This window comes from Talpa occidentalis, unplaced genomic scaffold (assembly GCF_014898055.3).
Source record: "Talpa occidentalis isolate TD23 unplaced genomic scaffold, MPIMG_talOcc4v2.1 talOcc4.12, whole genome shotgun sequence".
NCBI lineage: Eukaryota > Metazoa > Chordata > Mammalia > Eulipotyphla > Talpidae > Talpa > Talpa occidentalis.
The window spans coordinates 90,138,715-90,154,876 of record NW_023601212.1 but is presented as its reverse complement, the minus strand read 5'-3'; the positions used below and the strand labels follow the sequence as shown (position 1 = coordinate 90,154,876).

Below are 16,162 nucleotides of genomic sequence, written 5' to 3'. Positions count from 1 at the left end.
CAGGATATTTGCACTAACTATATCTTCTGCAAGAGTGACTAAGGACAATGGGAAAACAGGAACTTTGCAATGGAGAAACTCAGAAAACACCAACTTAACCAAGTGACTAAACATTGCCAATCAGGAAGAATTAACATTATTAAAATGTCCATTCTACCAAAAGCAACATACAGATTCAACATTATTCCAATAAAAATCTTAATGACATTCTTCAAAGAAATAGAACAAATACTGATGAAATTCATATGGAACCACAAAAAACCATGAATAGCTAAAGCCCTACTGATGAAAACAAAGGAAAAAGGAAGTATCACATTTCCAAACTTCAAGCTATATTACAAAGCCATAATAATTAAAACAGTTTGGTATTAGAAAAAAAAACAGACACACAGACCAATGGAACCAAATAGAGAGCCCAGAAATAAAACCACACTTATATGAACAACTGATCTTTAACAAATGAGCAAAGACTATGCAATGGAATATGGACAGTTTATTCAATAAATGGGGCTGGGAAAACTGGACCACCACATGCAAAAAAATGAAACTAGACCACTACCTCTCACTGTGCAAAAAAATCAACTAAAAATGGATAAAATAACTGGACATAAGACCTGAAACCATAAAATATAAAGAATATAGGTAAAACACTACAAGACATACATAGCAGTAACATCTTTAAAGACTCATCACCCAAAGCAAAGAAAGTCAAGGAAAACATCAACAGCTGGGATTACATCAAACTGAAAAGCTTCTGCACAGCAAGAGACATTAACCAAAACAGAGAGACACCCCACTGATTGGGAAAAAATCTTTGCACTCCAGTCAACTGATAAGGGACTGATCACAAAGATATACAAAGAACTCACAGGACTCAACCAAAACAAAATAAACAATCCAGTCAAGAAATGGGCAGAAGAACTTAAAAGACATTTCACTAAAGAGGAAATGCAAATGGCCAGCAGGAATATGAAAAAATGTTCAATATCCCTGATAATCAGGGAAATGCAAATTAAAACCACATTGAGATACCACCTTACACCAGTAAGAATGTCACATATCAAAAAACAAGCAACAACAAATGTTGGCGAGGATGTGGTGAAAAAGGAACTCTCCTACACTGCTGTTGGGAGTGCAAATTGGTCCAACCACTATGGAAAGCTGTGTGGAGATTCCTCAGTCTACTAAAAATGGAGCTACCATATGGCCCAGCAATTCCACTCCTAGGGATCTACCCAAAGGACACAAAAACATTGATTCAAAAGAACCCCCGTATACCTGTTTTTATTGCAGCACTATTTACAATAGGTAAAACCTGGAAACAACCCAAATGCCCCAAAATAGATGACTGGATCAAGAAGATGTGGTATATATACACAATGGAATATTATTCAACAATCAAAAAAGATAAACTCATGCCATTCGAAGCAACATGGATGGAACTAGAAGGAATTATGCTCAGTAAAATAAGCCAGAAGGAAAAAGAAAAATATCGGATAGTTTCACTTATAGCAGGAATATAGGGAAACCCAACAAGACATCAGTGTAAAAAAATAATAACAGTACCAAGCACAGCAAAGCAAAAACGGACAATTATAAATCAGAGACATACTGCAAGGAACAGGAGGGAGAGGGATCAGAGGGAGGGAGGGAGTGAAGAGCACAGGGGACTGAGGTGATGGTGCACGGGTGCATTGGTGTAGGAAACTCTATGGGCACTACATCCGAGGGTGTGGGGGAAAGCAAATATTGTTTAAAAATGAACAATGATGGAAAAAATTTTAAAAATTATATTAAAAAGAAATTTAAAAAACATTGCCAATCATAAGAAATGTCAGTGTCATTCCCCACCCCCAGTGAACTGAGAAAAGCATCTTGCCAAAGATGTGAACCCTCAACCAAATCATGAGAGTGAGTGAGACAAACCCAAACTGACGGACATTCTAAATAATAGTGACCAGTGCTCTTCAAAATTGTCAAGGTCATTAAAGATTGTAGCTGTCACAGACTGGAGGAAATAGAAAGTTGTGACAATTAATTGCAGGGTGGGTTCTGGGATTGGATGTGAAATCTAGGTAAAGCCTGTCATTAGTTAATAGTACCACACCACTTAATTTCAGCCTTGATTACTGTACTATGGTTATGCAATACGCTGATATTAGGGGGAACTGAATAAAGAGTATATAGGAATTCCCTGAGTGAGTTTTGCAACTTCTCTCTAAGTCTAAAATTATTTAAGTTGCAAAAAACTGAGGTAAGGAGGTTCTACTAAATTGTTACCAAAAAGTAGAAATTTCCCCATTTCCTGAGTTTACCATAGTGAAAATTACTCAGAGATAACAAAGAACTTTATACAATCTAGACGACTCCCCTCTGGTAACTGCAGACATGTGCTGATTATTAGATTTCCTTACTTAATGTAGTGTAGAGTATTAAAGCTATAGTGTAAAAAGAAAATCTGGTAATTGCAGACATGTGCTTATTATTAGATTACCTTATTTAATATAGTGTGGAGTATTAAAGTTACAGTGTAAAAAAAAAAACTAACATAAGCTTTGAGGTAATAGGCCTAGGTCCATATTCAAGACCTGCCACTTTTTACCTTTGTGATTTTTAGATAAGTCATTTGCTGTGTCTTAGTCTATATATGTAAATAACTGAAATAATGGAGCCTACATTGGCTGAACATTTTGTCACTTGGAGCTGAAAGCATCCTAAATGGCATAAGTAACAGAGCAAAGAGAGAAAAGACTCTTTTCTCATGACAACCAATCCTGGTGGGGAAGACACATGATACATTGGCAAGGAAATAAATAAGAATTTTGGAGACTGTGAAGTAATGTGAACATCGAGCGGGGTCCTGAGACAAAGATTAACTTCAGATGGGAAGATAACACTGGACATGGTGGCCTAGGTAGGACTTCCCAAGGTTCAATTTGAGCTAAGAAAGGACTTGCCACATGAGCATCAAGGGTGAAGAGCATTCCCGGCAGAGGAAACAGCAGTGCCGAGGGCCTGAGGTCCAGATACTAAGGGTTCTGTGCCTGAGGTGAAGGAAGAGTGATGGCAGATGGACTTGGAGAAGTGGGCCATCTGATGTAGACACCCCATCAAGAGTCCAGGTGGCTTACACCTGGGTGTTATCAGTGGGGCAAAAGAGAAATGGGAAGGTTTAGAACTTAATTGCAGAAAGTTTGTGAGTATATCTGAGGTAAGGATGAGGCTGATGAAAAGAGTAGAGTCAAGGATGGATCCCTGGTTTTTGGGACAAGCAGCTGGGTGGATGGTGATCCCTTTTACTGAATCCTAGAAAAAAATGGATCAGCATCAATAAAGAAATGACTTAAAAGTTTCCAAGTCTGATTCATTAAATGCAGGATAGAAACAAATTTTTAAAGCCCACCCCTGTGCCCAGCTATAATAAAACTCATGAAAAAGAGTGGTATCTTCAAATAGTTAGGATAAAAAAAAAAAAAAACTTTCTTCAAAAAAATAGCTTTACGACTAATAACTGACTTATCAGCAGAAACAAGAAAGGGCAGACAACCATGGAAGAAAAATGAAAAAAATTTCCAACCTAGAATTCTATTCCCAGTGAAAATACCCTTCAAAAGCAAAGGCAAAATAAAGACATTTCCAATCAAATAAAAACTAAAAGAGTGCATTATTAGCACATGTTTCAAAAGGAAACACCAAAGGGAATTCTTCAGACAGAAGGAAAATGATCACAGAAACAGCAAAATGCGGGAGAGAATGAAGAGCAATCTAAAGTAAATATATCGGTGGGCCTCCCTGGTGGCGCAGCGGTTGAGCACTGGGTTGCAAAGCTGCCCTCGGCCTCTGCGGCGCAGGTTCGATCCCCAGCTGCTCCCCGGCCACCAGAGGAGGGTCCCACATGGCGCGCAGACCTCTCCTGCCGCCCGCTGCTCCCCTCAGCAGTGTACTTCGGTCCTTCTGCCTGCTCTGCTCCCCGCTCTGGCTCTGGTGAATTCTCTCACCCTCCCGCGCTTCTGACTGTACCCAGTGCTTGTATAAACAAAACAAACAAACAAATAAATAAATAAAACATGCCTCTATTAAAAAAAAAAAGTAAATACATCGGTAAACCTAATTGAACACTGACTTCAAACATTAACAATATCGTTATATGAAGTTATATAAGTGTCTGTGTATACACCACAAGAACCAAATGGTGGAAAGGGGGAAATGGAAAGTATTCTGGGTTCCTGAAAGTGTAAAAATTACTAATGTTTTGACTCTTATAAATTAAAAATGTTTGTTGAAACCACAAGGGTAATCACTAAAAGAATGAATTATAAGGGGGAGATGGAATTTTTAAAATGCTTGATTGATCTAAGAGAGAGGCAAGGAAGAGGAAAAATTACAAAAGAGGCTGCAACAAATAAAAAGAACCCAGTAAGTTCATAGACAAAACAAATATAGTAGTATAATATGGTCAATGTCAATAAACCAATCAATCACTCCAATTAAGCTTCCCCCTGATCATGTACAGATTAACTACCACATTTTACAGAAGAATTTTAGTTATAGAGAAATACACATCCAACGTTGTTCTGCTTGGAAGTCATGGGGCCAGAATTTGAACCTAGCAGCCCACCCCTGGGGCCTGAACAGTCACCACACCAGAGGCTTCCCTCTTCTCTGTCCACTGCCTTAGGTCTGCCCTTCCCCAGGTGGCACTCAGATTCCTGAACAAGCACCTAACCAGGCTTGCTGGGACCGTGTTGTTGCCATGGTGACCATGCTAATGCAAACTGGATCTCATCTCTCTCCTAAATTAAAATCTTCCCAATTCTCATTTACTTCAGAACAAATATAGTAGGTCATAAAAGGTGCTGCTAGATGGGGCCTCTACAAATCCTTCTGTCCTTCAGCCACTGCTCCCTGCTTTTGTGCCCTACATCCTAAAGTATGGGCAGGCTCCCAGTCTGGAATGGACATTATGCTCCCATGCCCTCTCCTCTTTAAAACCACCAAAGGGTGGCCTCTGATCCAGGACATCATGAGGGGTATCCCCTGCACCAGGCACTGTGCTGAATGCTTAGTTGTCTCAGTCCTGCTAACCCTCACAATGCTACAAGGCAGGTGCTGTTCTCCATCTTCTAGATGGCAAGACAGACTCAGAGGGTTTAGTGGATTACCAAAAAAATCCATGCATTCAGTCAACACCATGTGCCTGGCACTCTCCTAGGAGCTGGGAAAAGAGCAGTGAACAGAACGGCAGACATCTCTGCTCTCCTGAGAGCTCATACACAGACTGCGGTGGCTGGTGATAAGCGCTATGGAGGAAATAAGGAAGGAGAGAGGATGGGCAGTGAGCTGCGATGTCTGGAAGGGTGGTCAGGGAAGGTCTCCTGGAGACAGTGGCATGTGAGTGACAATGTATAGGAAATAAAGGGGTGAGTGGCAACAGGCAGCTAGGCGGAACACCAGGAAATTACAGAGGAAGTAGAGAAGTAATGTCTTGGGAGCATTAAGTTAATGGCATCGCAGTACTTGCTTATTTGTCAACCAGCTTGACACCAACCAGCTAGCAAGCTTGCTGAGGGTGTGGCCATGCCCCCAGCATCCAGGTCCACAGGAGATATTGCAAGGAGCTCAGACTTCGATTTTGAGTGGACTGTGTACAGGGGGATCTCCTCCATTGCCACCTCTCATGGACTTGGAACTCCAAGGCAGGCACCATCCTCCCACGCCCTGGCTTCCCTTCCTTCCTCTGAGGGAATAACGAATGTAACACCCTGGCCCTGAGTCTAGGGAACTGGCACTGTTCCTGTGGGCCTCTGTGATGCCCCCAAAGCCGAAGAAATGCACCAAATGCCACAGTGGCAGGAAAGGTGTGTAGGGCGACACTGATCATTCAACTACTTGAAAATAATCTTCCAAATTTTTAAGACAGACAAAATGATCCTCAAATATCTGCAGGGCAATTAAATCTACGTCTTCTGACACACACTTCCAGGCATAATGAAACCTCTTGACTAGTCAATGGACTACATGGTTAAACACTTTACAGAACCTAGAGCCAGACTTTACTATTTAAATTAAAAAGGTTTGTAACTGATGCAATGGGTCTCATGGCATGTGGGTCGTACTTGTCGGGAGTGGTCTTCCTGCTCCAAGCCCAAGCCATAATGCCATGCTTTCAGCAAATATCTGCTCTGTGATGAGTATTTAAGTTTCTATGGAGAATGATGGCTCCTCACTGAATGCTCTCAAATGGTATTGAATGAGCATTTCCACAGAGTAAGCATAAACCTCTGGACTTTGAGAATACATTTGACAGTGATCTTTAGTGCCCCCAAGTGACCACTAGTGGCATGACATCCTACATAGGCAGTCCTGTCCAGAGGGCTGTAAAGACCTCCAGAAAACCGTTCAGAGAACAGGATGCTTAACAGCAAAGCTCTCAGGGGCGAGAGTGTGGCTAGATGAGAATGGTCCTTCTGTACTGTTACTTCCTCCCATCATGAAGTTTGGCAGAAGGAAATATTAGGAAATATTGCTATCAAGTCAGAATGTGAATTCTTGTCCAGTTCCATGGTTTAGGACAAAATGCCTCTGGGAAAGGGGGAATAATCATCACTAGTTGTGAAAATTAAGCAAGCACAGTTACGTTTAAAATTTTATGGATGTATTATCTGTGTGTATCTTTTCTGTAATTTTTCACTTAACACCTTGATTTAAAGCATTTTGTGTAGATCAGAGAAAGACAAACACAATTTCTGCTTCATTTCCAAGGTTAGGCAACACCAGAAAGATTTAGGGTGGCAAGGGGAGAAAGAGGAATATGGCTTGGAGAGGGCATCATGTAATAAATTTATTATATTTTGTTACATTTTTCCACTTTTCTCTTAATTCCAACTGTACACTATATAATCAACTGCTGTTCCAGAAATAAAATGCTTTAAACATAAAAATAGAAATTCTGCTTCTTGAAAGTGCATACACCTTGAATAAAACATACAAATAAATAACAGACGTTAGTGGCACATCTCATGCACTTGATCTAAAATAATTTAAAATGTATGATACACTTTCTTTCCACCTCAAGGAGAGATATCCTGCACTCTGTGCAACTGCACAACTGAAGAGGAAAACGACACAGAACTCACTCTGAGTGGTGCATGAAAATATCAGAGCATTTTGTGTAGAGATAGGACATGCAGCTTTTAAGACAACTACAGAAATTCCAGTGTAAAAACTGAAGAGTTCAATCAAGAACCTACTTTTGTAATGAGGCCTGAATTCAATTTTAACCAGTGGTGAGAGGCACAGTTGGTGAGCAAACCTCCAGGGAAGAGAAATATCTGAGCCTCCGGAGAACGTCCACTTTGGAAACACCCCACTGCCTCCCCATTTGGTGTAAAGACACCAGCCCGTGTAGAATAGCACCTGGGAGATTTCATATTGCATTGTCATGACTACAACAGGGAACCCCACCCTGGCTGGGCTTTCCAGAGGACCCATTTCCAACTCAGATTTTTACTTCTTTATTCCTTGAAATGTTGAAAACACCAGGTAAGTTGTGTGTGTGTGTGGGTTTTTTTTTTTTTTTTTTGGTAGGCCATGTGATGCTGAACAGGATGAAACCACCCAAGCAGCACAGCAGACTATTCTAAAGATGTCATAGTGCATTCAGCTCACCACAGATTAAAACTATATTTCATTTGCCTCCATAGGTATCATAAGACTGCCAAATTTTTGGAAATTATCCGATATTTTTAATAACATGAAAAAATACTGAGGATTACCAAAAAAAAAAAAATACTCCAAATAAAATGCTTCACATTCACTTTAAACTAAAAACCATTCTGTGTGAAGAACGAGCTAAAAAGGAAATTCAGCAGCAACCTGGGGTTTGCTATTATACAAAGGACAACTAGTCTATCAGAATCAGGGACAGCTTTTCCAAGGTCCTTGAAGGCATTTTCTAACTCGGGGTGACTTCCTGCTCTCCTTTGGGTCAAGACACACCACGCATCCAGGGGAAGGACACAACCCCCAGGGCCACCCCGCCTGCTCCAGCCAACTACAGACCACTGATTCCCATCACACAGCCAAGGGCTGGGCTGCCCACAAAATGCCCCACCTCCCCAATCAGGGCTCAAACCAGAAAGGGCCCTTCATTTGAAACCCTCTCCATCAAAATAGAGCACACGGAGGACTCGGGACTCAGGACTCTTCCTGAGGACTTGGTATCGCGGCAATTCTCACCACGACACAGCAGGGGAGGGCGCGTCACAGTGGCTCTCAATGCCAGCTGCATCAGGACCACGGAGGAACTCTGAAGTACAGGTTGCTTCTGGGGCTCCGCACCCTGCATGAATTAGATCAAAAGCTTGGGAGTGGGCCCCAGGTGTTTTTAAAAGTTCCTGGATGATTCTAGTGAATCAGAATCTCAAACAAGCCATTCAGAAGAGGCTGAGAGTCTTGGGGTGCAAGGGTGTGTGAGATCTGAAAAAGCCTCCCAAGTCTGCAATAGGTCTCCCTTCTGCACAAAGGCAAGAAACACCATTTTAAATGAACGTGGGTTAGATCTGGAACCTAATCTACACAAGGCTACCACATATTCCACAAGTTTGGCCTTATTGTGACCACAGATGGGACGGTCCAAGCTTTCAAAACAGCTCTAAGTCTCTACAAAAGCGTTTTAAAATTGTTAGCACTATTAGAAGCCACATTCTTTCCTGTGACGATAGGACCCTAGAAGATATAAAAAATTAAAATCTATAGAAAATGGCAGGTTTTTTTCTTTTAGAACAAAATACTTTAGGAAAGTCTTCAGGCTAAATATAGTATATAAATCGGTGTGTTCAACGTATCCAATTCCACCCCCGCTTGCAAAATCTTATTTTACACACAATCTTGCCAACAATGAAAGAAAAAAATCAGCAGAGAAACATGTGCAAAGCAAAATAATCCATACTCATGCTCTTCTATATTGACGATTAAGCCACATTTAAAAAATTACAAATTCAAAAATAGAGCTCCACAATTTAAGAGTTGCCTCTTTTTAAAAAACTTACATTTAGTCGTCTCTAATTTGTATGTTAGCTGCTTGCATAGGTAGTAAGAGCATGCTTTCTGGGTTAGTTGGAGCCATGCAACATCCTTTTCATAACTTGTGGTTAAAAAAGAATTGGTCATGCTTAAAATGCAGCTGCAAAAACAAGTATTTTGGAAGCTGACCCAAAGGCATCCATTTAAATAAAAGTATAGGATTTCCTCTCAAAATATGTAGTCAGCTTGAGCAATAATGTACCCTCTGTGAAATTAAAGACAGCCTGCAGAATAACAGCCACTTTGTGTTTATGTTTATGATTCAGGCACTGGTTTGTCAGCAAGTTTTGCTCTTCTCCATTACAAGTGATACAAAGTTCAACGCGCCTCATGGATTATATTTTATTGGAAGTGTGCTTTTGATTTGCAGACTATCTCAAAATCTGACCCAGTAACCCTGATTACTTTTGAATCCAGTAAGCACGATCACTATGTAAGAAATGATAACCTCGGCTCTTCAACGTCAAGATGCAAAGTGATATGTCGATCTCCTTTAAAAAATGTTTATCTGAAATAAAAGAGCTTTGTTCGCAACTACTTTCTTCTCATTGTTCCTAAAAGTTGACACTACTGTTTCTTTTATGTACCGTTCCTATTTTTCTTCATGGTACTTATTTTAGGATAACCTAAGAAATATCCCTGGTCCATCTCTTACGAACACAGATGACCAAATTCTGATGAAGTGACTTTGCAACAGACTTTTGACCCCTAAGGAACACAGAGAGCTCAGTCTGAAAAGTGGATGGCAGAGTAGAATGATTCCAAAGATGAAGAGCACTGTTGGTTTCCAAAACACGACAGATTTGCATTAGAGGCTCCTGGGCCTTGGCCAATTCACCGAGAATCCTTCCCTTCTTTCTGTTCCAGAGGCCTGTAGCTCCGAGGACATGATCGGCATTCCCAGGTCATGGGCTGTGCCCCCCGGGCTGCTCAGCCACAGCAACTCCTGAAGCTTCCAGCTTGCCTCTACAAGCAAAGCTGGCCCTCAACAAATGCTTGCAGAATGAATGAATGAATGAATGATGAAAGAATGATTACAAAGAGCCAGGACAGCCTCCCAGCTAAGTGCAGTGTTACAGCATACGGCAAACACTTCCACGTCTGTCTCCGTTAGCCCAGCGTAGGAGACTTATTTCTGGTAGGCTGCTTTCAGGATTAGAAAATACAAAAGGGGAGAAGGTCTTGAGATGGCATAAGCTTAACAGTTTCTTTACGCTTCTACATTAGAGAAGGGTTTAACAGAGGCCAGGCTTGCACAGGGCTTTCTTAAGGAACGGTAAGAGTCTCAGTGCATTGGATGTGTACAGGAAAAGACGAGAAGAATAAAAAGTTTCCTTAAAGCAAACAAACTTTACAGACGCAACACTACTGCTGATTATTTTATGTGTACCAGAAAATGAGTGTTCTGATCGGGCCTACCGTCCTTTGCAAATGACTTTTAACCCAAACACACACATGCTCATCGTGCAGTAAGTAAACAAAACACACCCCAAGTTCCTAACACTATTAACAAATGAACTGAAGAAGTACAGTAAGGTATTTCTCAGGTCAAAGGGCACCTCTAAACTTTGGGGCAAAATATCCTTTCTTGACTTAAAGCTGCACCTAGTAGTTAAGGATGTTTAACAAGAAATTTCATGGTTTACCAAGCACAGAAATATCACAGCTTCAAGATGCCTAGATAATGCCATTAATGCTTCCTGAATTTTTTCCCATTTATATCTGAAACAAGGACTAAACTCCACAGACATACAGTTTATAGACACTGAAATTTTATTTCTGGATCCCACCGAAAATTTAAAGTAGTCTATAGTTTTTGCTTTTTTTTTTTCAAAGACACAAAACATAATGGAAAATCCATTCCTGAAGGACTCAAGTATAAAAACATTTACCACTGTGAAAATTAAACCACTTTCTATTAATGCTTAACTGATTAAAACCCCCACCCCTCCATATGCCTATTAAAACCCATTGTATAGTCAAACTATAATTCTAAGACTGCTTCAGAGAGGAGATTTCAAATGAGATTTCAAATTTCTTTCTTAAAGAAAGAGGAAGAGTTCAAATTAAACAATTCCTGGTATCAATGACCCTCTATTTGGTGCATCTTTCCAGGAAATAAAAGCAATACAGTAAAGCTAGCAGTGGCCAACACTGATGGGGCTGTTCACATGCTTTTAGAAGCAGGAATTAACAGCCGCTGGCAGCCAGGCTCGGACAGGGGACAGAGATGCTGCTCTGGGAAACCAGAGGCTTCACAGCGAGCCCGAGACACCAGAGCAGGACCCAGCAAGCGCAGGACCCAGAGCCATGGCCCACAGGCTCATGTGGCATGAATTTCATGGTGCCTACGGTAACTTTCACGAGGCTGAGTATGTAAGTCTTAAATATTCCCAGGGTCTAAAATTCCAGCTACCCACTATATAAATGGCCTCCAGACTCCAAGTGGCCTGCTAGAGCTAAAAACAGCAGCAAAATAAAATTAAGTGACCTACTGGAAACAGTTCCCAAGAGGTAATCATGGATTAAAAAAAGAAGAAAGGGGAAAAAAAAAAGGCAGTGCAGAATTCGTGGCTTTGCACACGTGTTGTTCTGGTCACTTCATATCCAGCAATACTGAGAAGGGAGATCACAGTGGATCTGCGCACCAAGAGCACAAACCCAATGCGTCTACAACTTAAAAATTAAGTCAATATTTAAAAGCATATGAACTCCGTGTGCTATGTATTTCATGGCAAAATGACAAATGCAATTCAGGGACAGTCAGGAACATGACTCTTTTGACCTTTAAACAAAATACTGAAAGGAGGGGAGCCTAGAAATGGTCAGCATACCTCCAAAAAGTTTGCAAAACTATCAAGCTTATTTGTGAGGCTTTTTGGAGATTCCCTTTTTCCTAAACAAGCAAGGCGATTTGCATTGACGATGCCAGGCGGGGCGTGCTCCAATCCTGCTTGTGAGATCTGGGCAAGAGAGCAAATCTTAAGCACAAAAAGAAACAAAGGAGTTAGTGAAAAGCAGTTGTAAGTCAGACTGACAGGCAGGATCAGACGCGTGCATACTGCTGCTCTGAGAGGGCTGCAACCCCCGCTGAAGACTCTTGGGCCTGGGCAACCTCTTTCCTCTCCAGGCCACAGGGAGTAGAAACACCAATGCTGCCAAGCCACGGCATGCACAGCGGGCAGCACGGAGAGCTCGACTTGTAACACACACTTGTAACACACAAAGGACACCAGAGGAGGAGGACAGTAGAGATTCACGCATCCAGCTTAGGATCCATTTTTTTCCCCCAGGAATCTCTCAAAAGTGTTAACCATTCTACTACCTTTCAAAACTCCCATGGCCTTAGCCAGCAAGCCTGGAAGGAAAAAAATAAGTTAACTACTAGTGACTGGCCTTCTGGCTATCCCTTTGCCGCCTCTTACATACATCCCCAGGGTCAAGACCGCTTATGGTACAGGCACCTTTGCAGACATGCAGGTCACGGGAGACTTCGAGCACTCAAGACTTCCACCTGCGGCAGTAGGAGAATCACAGCCACCACAGGCCACCTTCCTCTTTGACCCTTGCACTGATAACGCATCCATGCTAGTCTAGCTGAGTATATACCTGAGAAACATCAGTGATAAATATTGCCCTTTACAAAGACTGGTAGATGGGGCCAAAGTGCAGAAAGCAACAGTTTTCCCTCAGTTTTTCACGGTTAGTGTCAGTTTTTAGAGCTCCTGGTGCCACATGACAATCTGCAGTGAGGATAAATCCTGCTCAGATGAAACCCAAGTCAAATAGTTCATCCTCCCACAGAGCACATGGATGACAGCTTAACTGGTTCACAGGTTTCAAAACCCTAGTGTCCAACCAAAGTCAGAGTTCTCTAGAAAGAAATATATACAATTGCTAGGGGAGTGTCCAGGGTATTGTCTACAATAATTCCAGTTAGCTTGGTATCAATGCTTTGCCTATGGCTGTTATTTGGTTCAATGGCAGAATAAGGCGACGCTTTTAACAATTTGCAATTGAACTCTCTCACACACACTCATGTGAGCGCTCACATACATACATTCATTCATTCATGCATGCATGCGTGCGTGCACACACACACGCACGCACGCACGCGCACACACACACACACCAGGCACATGACCCAAAAAATACAAACAAAAGCATAGAGGGCTTTGGTGGGGGAGGCCCTAAATAAATAAACAATAAACATCTTTACAGATAAAACACTGGGATTACAGGAATATCACTGAGGTTTCTGAGAAGGCCGTGCAGAGGTTTGCATGCTGGAAGGTAACTTTTTTGAGGATTTCTCAGTAGACTGCCTGCCCCCAGGCGATGAGGGTCCTCCAGAATCTAGCTGGGAAGACTTGGATTTGCGAGCAGACAGCAGGGAATGTTTAGCAGTAGAGTCTTTGGAGACAACCAGCTCTTTTCCCACTGCATTTGCGTGTGGCTGCTGGGTAGCTGGAGGCGGGTGGCCTTTCTCAGCCTTGTCGTCCATGGCATTCTTACAGACCGACTTGAGGGAGCCCCCGCCCGCCTTCTTGGAGAGCAAGGCTGTCTTGCCAAGGTCTGTCGACCGCCGCGTCTCCTTCTGTCTCAAGGCCGATTTGAAGAAGGACAGCCCCTTGTCCTCCGACTTGCTGTCCCGCTTCAGCCCAGCCCTGGCACCGGTGCTGGGCGAGCGCAGGCTGGCCATGGAGGAACTCCTAACCTGCTTCCCGCCCCCGCGGCCCTCCCCAGCCCTGGCCTGGCCCACCCGCGGGGAGCTGGGCTTGGAGCTGGAGGAGAGGCTGGCTCTGTCGGAAGTCAGGCTTTGTCTGGAACCCTCTCTGCTCAGGCTCCTGTCTGAAGTCCTGCTCTTCCCAGGAGGGAACTGGCCCCGCGTGGTGGGGCCCGAGGCTTTCTTGGCAGATGTGGAGCAGGCAGCGTGAGTGAGTGCAGCGGCTGACTTCTGCTTCTGGGGGGAAGGAGACGACACGGAGTCCTGGGACTTGGGGGAGGATGCCTTTTTGGGTGGGGCAGGGGCAGGGGAAGAGTGCCGTCCACTGGCCCTGGAAGAAGATTCTGCCTTGTTTCGGGAGCGGGAAGGCTTTAGAGAAACTTTTACAGGAACAGGAGAGGAAGGTGATGTACTTGAAAGAGATGATTCCTGGCTTGCCAAGACCGGTCTCCCCTTCCGCAAGCTTCTGTCCGGCTCGGTGGGGCCTTTGGAACCTGGGGACCTCTTAGTTGTGCTCTCCGGTTTCTTGGTGACAGACCCTGCTTGGCTCAGGGGTTTCACCTCTTTGACAGGAGAGCTGTCTACAGAATCGCTCTGATCCACATATGCAATCTGATTATTGTTATCAAACGGATCAGAGACGGGGGGCAAGCAATCCCCTTGTGCCGAGTTTTTTCTCTGTGTATCTACAACACTGGAATTCACTTTGCGGGTGTCGGATTCATCTCTGAACACTCCTTCCATGACAGCCAGAGGGGCCCGACCCACAGTCTTGTGCTCCCGTCGACCATGACTATCACTGGGCTCCTGGTAATTGCTAGAAAGGTTCCTCAAGCTCCCAAAGCATGAGATGGAGACCTTGTCGTCCACCGCCTCCCCGATCTTCTCCAAGGTGGAGGCGGAGGTGTGAATTGGAGAGTCCCCTGAGAAGCGGGATGGAGAATTAGAGCGCATCTGCAGCTTAGCGGACAGGGACCAAGACGGTCTGATGCAATTGTCATTGACGGCCAAGGGGCTGGTGACAGATGATCTGGCCGACAGGCTCTGACGCTGAACACTTCTCACAAATGGTCGAGTTGAGAAGCCCCCTGGATCACAGCAAAGAGAATTTTGTTAAATGAAACCAACAGAATGTTCTAGCAACATCTTAAGATACTGAAGATGAAAGGAAGGAAAGTCTCATGGAAAGACAGGCGCGTGGCCCTCTGAGCCAGCATGTGTCAGGTTAAGGAAAGCCATGTGACTTTGACATGTCTGAACCCAGGGTGTTCATTCTATAAAAGAGAGGGCATTCTAACTCAGGGATCTGTAATTTCTCTGTACCTTCTTGCTCTGCATCAGAATAAGGCAGACTTTTCCTGTAAAAGCCCAGAGTAAATATTTGGGGCTTCACAGGTGAGATACTCAAACCGCCACTGCAGCACAAAGGCAGCCACAGCTGACACGCAACCAAATATGGCTGAGTGGCAATAAAACACTATATACAATAAAGACAGGATCTGCATTTGGTCTGTGGCCTGTAGTTTGCCCATCACTCTTCTACTCTGAGAATTAAGTAAAATCTTCAAAGTCCTGTGCCCAGCAAGACACCTGGCACTCCGCAGCTGCTCACTAATTGTGACCCAGCTTCTTCATCTTACTAAGGGCCTCCAGGGTTCACAGAAGTGAAGTCCTAGCCTAAAATTTCACAAATAATGAGAGGTACAGCTAGCAGCACCACCCACAACCCCCTGTCCCTCACTCAAGGCCACACGTGGGCATGTAATTATTGACTATAGAAGAGGAACAGTGCAAAGAACTAAACAGACAACACACTTAAAATGCCAAATCCTGAGTGACTTAAAAACGCCAAAGAAAATATTCTAATTTAAATTCTGTGCACAATGAATGAGCGGCTGTGGTATTTATGAGTCACCAGGTGAGACCCTCAGAGAGAGGCTCTGTGCCATGGGCAGCTCCCGGCATCCCTGTGTGACGACAGCGATGCTTCAGAGGTCAATGATTTCACCAGCCAGCTGTTTAAAAATAGACTGGGGACAAACCATATCTAGGCTTATTGTTGAAAAGACAGTGACCCCAGGTTTAAAGACTGTGTTGAAAATAGCCTGTACCTAAACAAGCGAAAATTAATGGTCAGTTTCTCCTAAAATGTCAGGACTAGAAAGGAGCTCAGCAATCCTGTTCTAATGCAAATAAAGCAACAAGCCAGAGCAGTGGCTGGGCCCGCAGAGCCAATCTCCCCTGCTGGCACTTGCCTCCCAGTCCCCTGCTTGCTCCTCCATTTTATGTGCTCACAATCAGCCATCACCACTAGAAGCAGATTACAGCGATCGAAATGCTGGCGAAGAATGA

General features: G+C 43.4%; 1 protein-coding gene across 1 annotated transcript in view; it reads right to left on the bottom strand.

Moving 5' to 3' along the window:
* Positions 1–4,310: 4,310 nt before the first annotated feature.
* Positions 4,311–16,162, bottom strand: part of USP31 (ubiquitin specific peptidase 31) — an 80,492-nt gene continuing 68,640 nt past the window's right edge. The window contains exon 16 of the mRNA XM_037507426.2: positions 4,311–14,898. Within this exon, the coding sequence (XP_037363323.1) occupies positions 13,331–14,898 (1,568 nt within the window). The 3' untranslated portion in view covers positions 4,311–13,330. The remainder of the gene's footprint in view (positions 14,899–16,162) is intronic.